Source organism: Seriola dumerili, unplaced genomic scaffold (genome assembly GCF_002260705.1).
Source record: "Seriola dumerili isolate Sdu_G_001 unplaced genomic scaffold, Sdu_1.0 BDQW01000068.1, whole genome shotgun sequence".
Taxonomy (NCBI): domain Eukaryota; kingdom Metazoa; phylum Chordata; class Actinopteri; order Carangiformes; family Carangidae; genus Seriola; species Seriola dumerili.
Window position 1 is genome coordinate 903270 of NW_019174323.1, and position 11905 is coordinate 915174.

The 11905-nt window shown below is 42.8% G+C and overlaps 1 protein-coding gene across 1 annotated transcript; it reads left to right on the forward strand.

Annotated features, from left to right (window-relative positions):
* Positions 1–2905: 2905 nt before the first annotated feature.
* chmp6 (charged multivesicular body protein 6) lies at positions 2906–7827 on the forward strand. The gene is made up of 8 exons (XM_022742493.1): positions 2906–3118; positions 3746–3855; positions 4355–4442; positions 4515–4601; positions 4706–4771; positions 5069–5149; positions 5411–5483; positions 6277–7827. The coding sequence occupies exons 1-8, from the start codon at positions 3056–3058 to the stop codon at positions 6324–6326; spliced, it is 618 nt and encodes a 205-aa protein (XP_022598214.1). The 5' UTR covers positions 2906–3055; the 3' UTR covers positions 6327–7827.
* Positions 7828–11905: the final 4078 nt, after the last annotated feature.

Consider the following 11905-nt stretch of genomic DNA (forward strand, 5'->3'; position numbering starts at 1 on the left):
GTACAGTCCTGAGTCCTCAGTCCTCAGTCTGGACACATGAAGTCTGATTCGTCCTTCTCTGAGGACGTCTTTGTCACACTGGACTCGTCCTGAAAACTGTTCATCCTGAGACTCTGGGGACTCAACACCCTCATGTAGATGATACAGGACTGAGGCTCTGAGATCAGTAAACAGCTGACAGAAGATAATAAGGAAGTCAGATGGAGTGTGAGGTTTGGTTGTGAAGCTCCACTCCAGTGTGATGTTGTGGTTCTCCTCTGCCTGATAGGAGCTCTGTGTCACATTCACTACAAATGTTCCTGTTGAGGAGACAGAGAGGGAAAGTGAGGAGCAGACTAACTGAGGACTTGTATCAGTTTCTAGATAATAAAGTGAAGGAGTAAACTAACCACAGACACAGGAGGTCAGTGTGAGGAGCAGCAGGATGCAGCAGATCATCTTCTCCCTGTGAGAGGAGACAGAGCTGAAGAGTCACAAACACATTTCCTGTTCAAAGATGGAATTTAGAGCTTCACTGACTTCAGAAGTCACAATGTGTCAGTTTGACTCAAACAGTGTGTGAGGACAGTTCAGAGGGACGATGAGATCGATGTGATGTATTTGATGAACATGTCAGCAGCATTTTAATGCTAACACTAACTGTTTACTGTCTGGTAGTCTCATCTACAACTCTTTCATCACCTGCTGTTTCATATACATCTTCACTTTCAGAATAAACAGCAGATAAAACTGAGTAAGAACAGCAGGAGAAAGACAGACACACACACACACACACACACACACACACAGACACAGACACACACACACACACACTCAGGACCAAGATTATTTATAGATCAAAAATACTCAATACCTCAGATAACCATAGCCAGTTCAGCTCAGTGGTTGACACTACTGACTTTGGCACAGGAGATCGAGGGTTCGATTCCTGGTCAGGGAATATGTGTGGACCCTTGTGGCTATATCAACCCTTAAGCAAGGTTGGTGCTACTTGGTGCTACTGTCCTTCCTCAGGACGAGTGAGATCAGATGTTGCTCTGAGTTGCTCTGATGAGATCTGATCTGAAACCCAACATCCAGGCTGACAGAGAAACAGCTCCTAGACCACAACATGCTACGGCAAGGGGGAGCCAGGACGACAGGTCAGAGAGGGATATCATCATCTCCTCTCAACAATATACAGTCACAGTCAGAGAGGGATATCATCATCTCCTCTCAACAATACTCCTCTCACAAACCTACCTCTCTGGAGTTCGAGTTCGAGCCTCGAGCCTCGAAACTGTGCTCTCTGCTCTCTGCTCCTCGGACTTCTGCGATCTGCGATCTGACTTCTTCTGACTTGAGGCAGTGGTTGTGCTCTCTCTCTGCTCTCTGACTTGACTTCCGCTTCTTCTGACTGTTGACTTGTGGTTTACAACACTTCAGGAAGTGTTTTTGAGGTTTGTATTCGGTGTTCTTCTGACTTGAGGCAGTGGTTGTGCTCTCTCTCTGCTCTCTGACTTGACTTCCGCTTCTTCTGACTGTTGACTTGTGGTTTACAACACTTCAGGAAGTGTTTTTGAGGTTTGTATTCGGTGACTTCCGCACATCAACCACATGTTTTTGAGGTTTGTATTCGGTGACTTCCGCACATCAAATAAAAACGTTTTATACGTGGTTTTTGGGATGTCATATATACATTGTTTTCTCAGTGAAATGAAGGGTTTGTGTTCTCAGAATTCTTTAAACTTTGTGGGTACTCCAACACTCATGTGTATTCTGTGGGTCTGTCAGTCTCAGTAACATGTAGTCATTAAAGCACATTGGCTTTGCACTTCTCGTATCCCTGCGGACAAAAAGAACAGAACAAAAAGCATTACATCTCGTTAGAAGTAATTCTCGAAGCTGTGTCTCTGCTCTCTGCTCCTCGGACTTCAACAAGAATAAACTTTATTAACACTGTTGCTTCACAGGAGCATAAATAAAGAGGAAATAGACATTAACACAGGTCCAACAATAATAATTCAAAAGATGTATAAATTTCATAAACACACAAACGAATAGTAAAATAAATGACCTGAGAAGAGAGAAGCTGAAGGTCACAATAACCTGAGTCAGTGTAAATCAGTCCTCAGCAGTGATGAAGCTGAGCTCCAAAACAGGAAAGTGTCTGATGGTCTAAATGAGCACAAAGAGCTCTCTCTAGTGACCGTCCTCATTAACAACAGTGTTAACTCAAAGCTTTTCTCTGGAGATTAAATCCAATGAAAAAGTGACAATAACAGGCAGCAAATAACAACAGTGCTATAGTTGAAGGCGAATAGTTGAAGGGGAAGTGAAAAAAAGAAGGAGAATTGTGCAGAAATGTGAAGGTCAGGGGGCAGAATGCGGAAATGTGAAGGTCTGAAATAATGAATAATAATAATGCGGTCAAACATAATGCGGTCAAACATAATGCGGTCAAACACCGACTACACACACAGTCACTGAATTATTTGGAGTGTTCACCAAATAGGTTCCTATTAATTTATTCCTATTATATTATTTCTGTTTCTGATTTCTAAGTATGTTTCTGATTGCTTCCGTTTGGTCTGTATTATTTTGAGTGTTCACCGGAAGTGATAGTATGGCGTCTCCCAATTGACGCAAGTTTGACAAAAGATGTGCTGCAGTTCCTCCTGTAGCCACGGGAGCGCAGCGGACACTCGTTATCTTACATACATTACGTTTAGTCTCGATTTGATTTGAATACACTCGGCTTTATACTTCACGCTCAAAACAGATGTTCGTTAACAGTTTAACAGTTTTTTATTAACAGTAGAAGTATTTAATGTGCTAATAAAAGTCAATCAGCCTTCTTTTAATATGCTCTGTGTGTCGTTATTCCAGTTTTTGACCCTGCCCAGATTCCGTCCGTCTTGATGTGGGTGTGGACACTTGCACAGATGACTACACAAATAATGGAGGGGAAGCTACACTAGTTTGCCTCTTACAAGTTAGAAAAATAGTTGAAAATCGCGTCGTAGATTCAGGTTTCCTCCCTGGTTACAGGTTGTAGCTGGGATGCTGTGTCAGGATGGGAAACCTGTTTGGAAAAAAGAAACAGAGCCGAGTGACAGAACAAGACAAAGCGGTTTTGGTAAGTGCCACAGCTAGCTAACATTAGCAACACCGATCCCTCTGTCCTGTAACATGAGCAAGTCACGCCAAACTACTCTGACAAATGGAGTGTTTTAATAAACTTGTGCACCAATAATCGTACATGCCCGGTTTAAACGACATCATTTTATCAGTTCAGCTCTTTTCAGGAGCTTTTCTTCAATTCGGCATCAATATCTCTGAGAAGTAACAAGTTTAAGGTTTTGTTGTTTTGATTAATTTGATCCAACATGAGCCGGAGCCAACAGTATAAATCGTTGTGAAATTTAACAGCTATAATCAAAGTGGTGCTCAGCTGTTGCTGCCGATAATAAAACCGAGGAGGCGAACGTAGGTCTGGCCCTTTTCATATACAGTCTATGGTCTGGCCTCGCTGTTTTAGTAATATATCGTCGGACAGGTGTTTTACCTGGGCGTAAATATTTGACAGATATTATTTAGAGTGTAGTTTGACAGGCTGCTCTGCTGGTACACTGTAATGACACAGACAGCTACAGTATGTAAACCTAGTTAGGTCGTTGTAGAGCACAAAAAGAAGCTGCTGTATTTTATGAATTAGTTTGAAGCAGGTGTGTACTCACACAGTGTCTCCGTTTCCTCATTGCAGCAACTGAAACAGCAAAGAGATAAGCTGAGGCAGTATCAGAAGAGGATCAACCTGCAGCTGGAGAAGGAGAGACTTTTGGCCAAACAGCTGCTAAAAAATGGCAAAAAAGAGTGAGTACAGAAACTATAGGGTGATCCAGTGAAAGCGGGGAAAACAGAGGAATACTTCACTAATAAATAATGATGTTGTTAAAGTTTAGAAATCATTTCACCTGACCTGTTGTGTCTTTTCAGCCAGATGTATTGTCAACATTGATTGGGGAAAAATAATGTTGTGGAAACTGAACACCTTATACCAACTAGAAACTTTTATAAACCTCCAGGGGCCAAGGCCACATACACAAGATGATCTGAGGCACCGTTTCCCTTTCTCTTTCTTTTCTCTAGCAGAGAAAGAAAATAAAAATGAACTGACTGGGGTTTTTAAATGTAAATTTCAAACAAAATATATCTTTGTTACTTGGCTTTCAGTGGGAGGTCTTACAAATTAATTTGGTATTAACTAAATCACTTATTGTAATGTACCATTCCTAGTCTCAGCTTCATTGTGGATGAGTTCCTCATTTATTGAGAGAGATTCTGATTTTACCATCTCCTTGGGTTCAAACAGAAAAGCACTGCTCTTGCTGAAAAAGAAGCGCTACCAGGACCAACTTCTGGACAAGACGGAGAACCAGATAAGCAACCTGGAGCGCATGGTGAGAGATCTGAGCACTGGAACATCCACGCTTTAGTGAAACCGAAAGTAACTCTCCCTCCTTTTTTTTCAGGTTCAAGACCTGGAGTTTGCCCAGATTGAAAGCAAAGTCATCAACGGGCTGAAGGCTGGAAATGAATGTCTGAAAAAGATGCACGAGGTAGGCCACGTCCAAAGTCCCAGGAATGTCTGTTAATGACTGATGTGATGTGATGTGATGTCATGTCTGACGCGTCGCACCCTCTACCTTCTGTCTCTCATCAGGTGATGTCTGTTGAAGAAGTAGAGCGGATTATGGATGAAACCCAAGATGCCATCGAGTACCAAAGGGTAAGTCCGCCATCGATGACCGATTTACAGGACAGTTCATTTCTTTACCCTCAGTTTATTCAGAAGATATTCAGATATAGAGAAACGGATAATAATATAATAAGGAGTCTGTTAGAGAATAAATGATAATGCTCAGTCCTCTGTAAATTAAATGTCAGCTCTGTATTTGCTTTTTTAATCATTTTCATGCTGCAAATTGTCTCTGAAATGACGGAGTCTTTGGGATGTGACACGCAGTTACTCAGCAGAGGAGGTGAAGTCTGTTCTTTCTGTTGTGAACTTTTGTCTTTTCTGCAGCAAATAGACGAGATGCTGGCCGGCTCTTTATCACAAGAGGATGAAGACGCTGTTCTGGCTGAGCTGGAGGCCATTACTCAGGTCAGTCTAATCACTGTAACTCTGTGTGTGTGTGTGTCTGTGTCTGTGTCTGTGTCTGTGTCTGTGTCTGTGTCTGTGTCTGTGTCTGTGTGTGTGTGTGTTTACACTGGAGTATTTGAGGTTTGACTCTAAACTTCAGATTAATGAAAGCACAAATGTGTTTGAAAGTGAAGCTAACAAGACGTCAGAGACTCAGATGATCCAGCAGTCTCCCCCTCACTGTCTTCACGCGTCTCACCTGTCTGATGCTCTGTCTCTCAGGGAGACGTCCAGCTTCCTGAGGTTCCCTCGGACGAGCTGCCGGAGGTCCCAGAGGCCACAGAGGAGGAACCAGGTTTGTTCTCTCACACACAGTTTCCCTCTCACTTTGGTTTTGGCGAGACGCCAAGCAGTCTCTCCGTGTCGTCCAGATCTTATTCCAGCTTTATAATCTGTGATCTCACTGCGCTGCTGTCATCGTACCAACTACCTGCCTTTGAGCATTTTCATTTTTAATGATCCTGGTTGTCACCTGATGTTTTAGCAGCTGACATGAAGAGACATTTGAAATAAATGATGTATTTCGTGATTATTCATGGTTGAAAAGAAAATTGTCCCTCTAGAATCAAAAACCCTGTTCCTTATCGGGACGCTCAGATCGAACAGTTCAATATCCGCCCCAATACTGACCTTTTATTAAGACGAGTATCAGCTCGCTCTCATCCCACACAGCGCTGTGGAGGAAGTGTGCATGTGTAATGTTAGTTTTTCTCAGGTCAGTTTTGGTGTGTGAGGAAAGATGGAGCCACACAGCTGTGAGTCTGTTAGATGAACAGCTGCAGGAGGATGTCATTAAGAGTCTGCTCTGATCACTGTTTATCACAGCAGCTCGCTGCTTTTTGCCCGAGCTCTGTTTTCTACATAACTCCGGTAATCCTTCAGCACAAGCCCGTGTGTGTGTGTGACATGATAAGAGGGGATGAAGGTGATGGAGTGTATGATATAGAAAAACTTCACTTCACAGTTCCAGCCTCACGTTAACGTGCAGAAGAATGAGTTTGGGTGTTGTAAGGTCGCTGTAAGGAGCTGGTTCTCGGTTCTCCACGCTGCCACCTGTTGTAAGCCGGACTCTGTTGTTTTTGTTTCAGAGAGGGAACGTCCTAGAAAGAAAGCGCAGCGCGAGCTGCTCGCCGCATAGGACAGTGACTGACCTCCCTCAGCCCACCTTCTCGCCGCCGGTCGCTCCTTCTCTACAACACTCACCTACATAAAACCGACAAACCACACAAACATTTTGCTGGAGAACTCTCTGCTTCCGAGGTCTGTGATGAAGTGACGGCAGATACCGAGCTTCCTCCGTCTCGTCCTGGTCGCTGTTTGTCCTGGTGTGCTGCGGGCTGACACGTGAAGACAGTCAGGACTGGAGCAGCCTGGAGAACTGCTGAGCTGAACCATGAAGACCTGTGAGATTAGATAACTGTGCCTAACCTTTGTTTGATTATTGCTCTTTCTCTGTATTTACCACCTAATCATTTTACATACATTGACTTCACTTTAATGCATGTATGTGCTACTCATTGTGATTCATCAGATGGTCTCTCTGGGCTGGGTTTGCATACTTATACTCTATAAACGGTCAGTTCACCCAAATGACAAAAAGTTTGTTTTGAAAATTTTTTAAATTACATTTTAAAAATCTTTCCAGCGACGTCTCTTTCCAGAAACAATTTCCCTGTTAATCTAAATAATCCACAAACCGTGCACGCGTCAACATTTTTCATTGGGACTACTTTTTACTGAAGAAATCCTCTGAGAACATTGTAAGACCTTTAAAATCTGACTGAATTGAAGAAGCTTTTCCGTCTGCTGCGTCCAACAACATCTGCTCTGTAAATAACTCCTCCATAAAATCATAAACCTAAAGAGAGAAATGTATCTTTTTTTTGGAGAGGCGGACAGATCTTGGGTTTATGTTTTTCTTGTCATTTGGGTGAACTGACCCTTTTAAAAGCTGGAAGGATGAAAACATAATGTGCTCTGTGAGGTCTGGCGTTATGTTCCCACAGCACAGCCCTCGTCCGCCTGAGCGGCCCAGCTGGAGAGCTCTGCCCTCGCACGAGTTATGTGACCCGCCCTCAAAGTTTTTCTAAAGCGCTGAAATATTTGCATAAGCATCTGTTTCACAGAATATTCTCCGAGTCTGACCCCTTTTCAAGCAGCTTAACTAATCTAATTTTGTGCTCCCCTTGTGGATTAGCTGAGTGTCAATGGAGAAAGGGCTAATCATATCGTCTGTGGGCTTACCTCTGCAGCCCAGACAACAGTTGTTAATCTCTTCAAGGTAATAATTTGACATAACCTGGATCTTTACCCACAGAGTATTATCAGCGCAGGGGCCTGTAATTATTTTACTGTGCATATCACGCTCAGATTCGCTTGTATAGATCCGTGTTATGCTGCAGCAGGAAAGATGGCCTACATTCAGAAGCCTAAGCTTGTGTATCTTTGAAGATCCATCGAACTAATCTGTGAATCAGTTAATCTCGCAGAGAGAAAACACTGATGACTAATACTGTCAGGCTGCAGACGTCACTGCATCAGAACCGCATCGAGCTCCTCGTCTTAAAAAAATTGCTTTGGGAATTGTTCTTCTTCTCTGCTCATCCTTTTTACAATAAACAGTTTTTTTTATTGTCATACCCTCCATTGTCTCACTGCAGGTCACAATCCAAAAGGTTATTGTTGCAGGATTGAACACAAGGTGGCAGCAGACGACAAATTGTCTCTTGAAGAATCTGTTGTGGGTGCAGACACTCTACGGCCAAAAGTATATGGACACACCTTTCCACATCAGTTTGTTCTGGGGCTGTTTTTTTCATGTTTGAAGGGAAATATACAGTATCTGCTGCAGCATGCAATGATATTTTGAACGATGGCGTTCCTGTGGCAGGGGGTTTCTTATTTCAACATGGCCCTGTGAACAGGATCTGGTCCTCTGCACAGGGTCGTGTTGAATGGCTTTCCCCCTGATTGGCCCTGCACAAAGCCCTGACTACAACCCCATCCAGCACCTTTGGGATAAACTGGAACACAGACTGTGGGTCAGGCCTCATCACCCAACATCATTGTTGGACTTCACTAATGCTCTTGTGTCTGAATGGGAGCAAATCCCTGCAGCCTGGTTCAACGTCTGGTTCAAAGACTGAAACCAGAAAAGTGGAGGCAACAGATCGTCACACGTGGGTGAAACCGGGGGTCCAAATACTTTTGGTCATTTATTTTTAGTCAAATATGAAAACAGAAGGTTGAGTTTGGAAAAGCAGTTTTCCCTCTTCACTATTGTTATAAGGGCGATCAAAGAATGAAAGCTTATGCATCTCTTTCTACAGGACAAAAACAGCAGCTGGACCTTTGCAGAATAGAAGGAAGACATTGTGTGTTTTACATCTGTAGCCTTGAAGTATTTTCATCAAAGCGCGTGTTTGACGTTCCATCGCTCAGGCCTTTTGTGAGACTGAAAAGAAGCCTGAATCGTCTTTGTGGAGTTGGAAGAAATCCACTTCACGGGGCCGATCTCTCTTTTTTTTTTTTTTTTTTTGAATGGACCGGCTCCATTCCGCAGCTAGACTGTGCACTACAGGCACGTTGGTGGCGTGTGGGAGTGGGCGCCGCGCAGAGAGGAGCCTGCGTGTCAGAGCGCCGCGCTGATGAATCACGGACGTGGATCTGAAGCGGAGAGAAAAAGCCTTAGAGGACGACAGTGAGTAGGATGCACATGAAGGTGGTGGTGGTGGTGGTGGGGGGTGGGGGGATCAAATGCTGCTGAATGGTTGCTTAAGGTACGTAGGTGTGCGTGTGTTTGTGTGTGTCCTTCCCACCTCAGTCTTGCCTACCTCGCTTACACCTCCACTGTGAACTGAATATACACACAGGCACAACTTATTTAAGTCTTCGGGGGCAGGTCCAGTTCGACTTTCACGCCGTTTTAAGACACGTTCACACGCCAAGGCTGAGGTCTCGCGGTGTGTTCAAGTCTGAAGGATAAATCCAAATCAAGAGACAGAGACCCCTGTCCCTGAAGTCACTTGATATTGTAATGGTTTTGCTTTGAGGTGTCAAGTCAGAGGGACCCTGGTAGTCTAGGGGTTAAGGTACTGGATCTTGCGATGTCCCGGTTTGAGTCCAACTGGGGACCCTTGTTACATTCCAATCCCCATCTCTTCCTCATTTCCTGTCATGTCTCTATTGTTGGCTTTCTAATAAAGACTTAAAATGCCCCAAAAATAATAATAATGATAAAAAAGATCAGATCAAGTCTTTAGGGATTCAGATTCAAGTAATCTAAAGGAATAGTTGCACGTTTTAGTAAATACACTTCATTTTCTTGTTGAGAATGAGATGGGAATTGAAACCATTCTAATGTGTGTACAACAAATATGAAGCTACAGCCAGCAGCGCGTTAATTTGGATTATCATAGAGACTGGAAACGGGAAAACAACCAGCCTGGTTCTCCTGGAAGTCTCTATATAAGCCGACAAATAATCTGTCACATAACAGTCTACAAATGAAGTCTGCTGGAAGGCAAGCTGGAAGTAGTGAGAACACTCATATTGAGTTCAATCATATATCGAGCTTTTAAATTCTTTCAAGTCTCGTCAAAACAATTCTCAAGTCCTGGTCCGGGTCGAGTCATTCAAGTCTCCAAGTGCTCGCTATCTATGTGTGTCATGTCTTAAGTCAAGCCTTTAGAGAGTCACGTCTGAAGGAAGATTGAGTCTCAATTCTTAGTTTTTTTTTTTTACTCAAGTCCGGCTTCTTTCCGAGTCTCCAGTCTCCGGCTTTGAGTGCGGGCGAGATGAAGATTAGTTTGTCATGAAAACGTTGATTTCAGTTTCAATTTTGAGGCAAGTCTCAAGTCATTTGAGAGAAGTTCAAGCTTCAAGTTCCTTGGGTGCAAGTTCAAGTCAAGTCACAAGTCTCCAGATTGCCAGTCAGTTGAAAGTCTTTCAGGTCTCTGATGGCTGACCATAAAGTGACAGGACTTGATCATTTCCCTTTTAAACCTGTGTTAACTGTATTTATTAAATAACAGACCAAATCCTTTTAATAGACAAACATAAGAATTATATAAAGGAGGTGTGTAGCTGTTGCTGGATTTTACCAGGTCAAAACATGAGACTTGAGTCTGAAGTCTACAGACCTGCTTATTAAGCATACCCTGATTAACAACCATCATCTCAATTCTTTTGTGTATAATTATTCCTGAAGCTGGAGTGGCAGTCAGCAAACATAAAGGAAACCTACATTCAATAAGTGTGTTGATTAAATACTCACAGAGAAGTAAATCGACTGGGCTTCCTGACACTGGGAATGTTGCTGCTCTGCCAAAGAACAAACATGGCTGATTGATTTTCAGCGGTTTGGACTCAGGGTCTGCTTTAATCAGATGCGACAATCAAAACAAAATCAGTCTGTTCTGGTAGCGAGCTGAGGTTCCACTTTATTATCATGGCGACCAGCAGCCCTAAAATATCCCATCTATTTTATCTCCCTAAAAGAAAAATGTGCTGCAGAATAGAAAAGGCGTGACTGTCCTCTCTCGCACTGCTCCTCTGTCATCTCTCTGCTTTATCTACTTTCTCATGAATCCCCATTCAAAGGCCTTCACATCGTGATGTGCTGAGATGTGTGGGATTCCCCAACCCACCATGCAAGACTTTGAAATCCAAGAAAATGTGGCTCCATCCCACTCATACCAGCCAGAGCCCACTCAGCCGAAAACAGAGGAGCCACACAAAAATAGAGCAGGGTAAACAAATAAATGAACAACACATAAACTCTTATCTTTGGTTTTAATACATAATGCATTATCAAATAAAATGCCTATAGGTTAATATCTCAGCTACAGGTTTTGTATTAAAAATATAAATATTATACAGCCTAGCGCTACTGTCACATACCACAGACACACTGCTCTAGAAATGCCATATTAATATAACAGAAATATTACAGTGACTTGATGTTTGGTTAAATAGAATTATATTGCATAAAATGGGCAGAGACTGCTCCAGTTTCTGTATGGAGTCAGGTCTTCTGAATGGTTGTAGCAGAGGCGGCGGCGTGGGCAGCGTGTGACACAGCGGAGGAGGCGGGGTTTGTTTAAATGCTATGCTGCGTTCACGGACTCACTGTAACGCACATCTTCCGTTATTTTTGGTTTGGTTTAGTTAGGGTTAAATGATAATCATAATAATCGGCAGAAAGAACAGTGGTAGAAGACAATGCTTACTTTGTATTTTAATGAAATTATATTAGAAAATATATTAGTGATCGTTGATAATAGAAGTAAAACTGAGTCTGATCCGCCTGACTCCAAGCCTGTCATCTTCTCAAGTTTCCCACCTTATGGAAATGCTCACTGTCTGACTCACTATTTATTTATTTATTTATTCATTTATGACATGTAGATGCCTACCTGATGAAGGCTGTTGTACCAAAATGTTGTAAATACTATGTGCAGGAGGTGTATTTTTCAAACATAGCCTGTAAAGTTTTGTCCAATTAAAAATTCTATTAATCATCTAAAGTCAGTAGAATGTATTATAATAATCAATGCTCACTCAAGGGAAGAACTCATCAGTTAAACCAGCTGCTGAGGTGCTGGGTTGGAAAGAACACCTGCAGACTCTTGGCTCTCTATGACCAAAGATGGATTATCAACCAAGACAAGCAAGCATCTGCCACAGGGCCCCAGAGATCCAAGTCCTCCCCAAGCC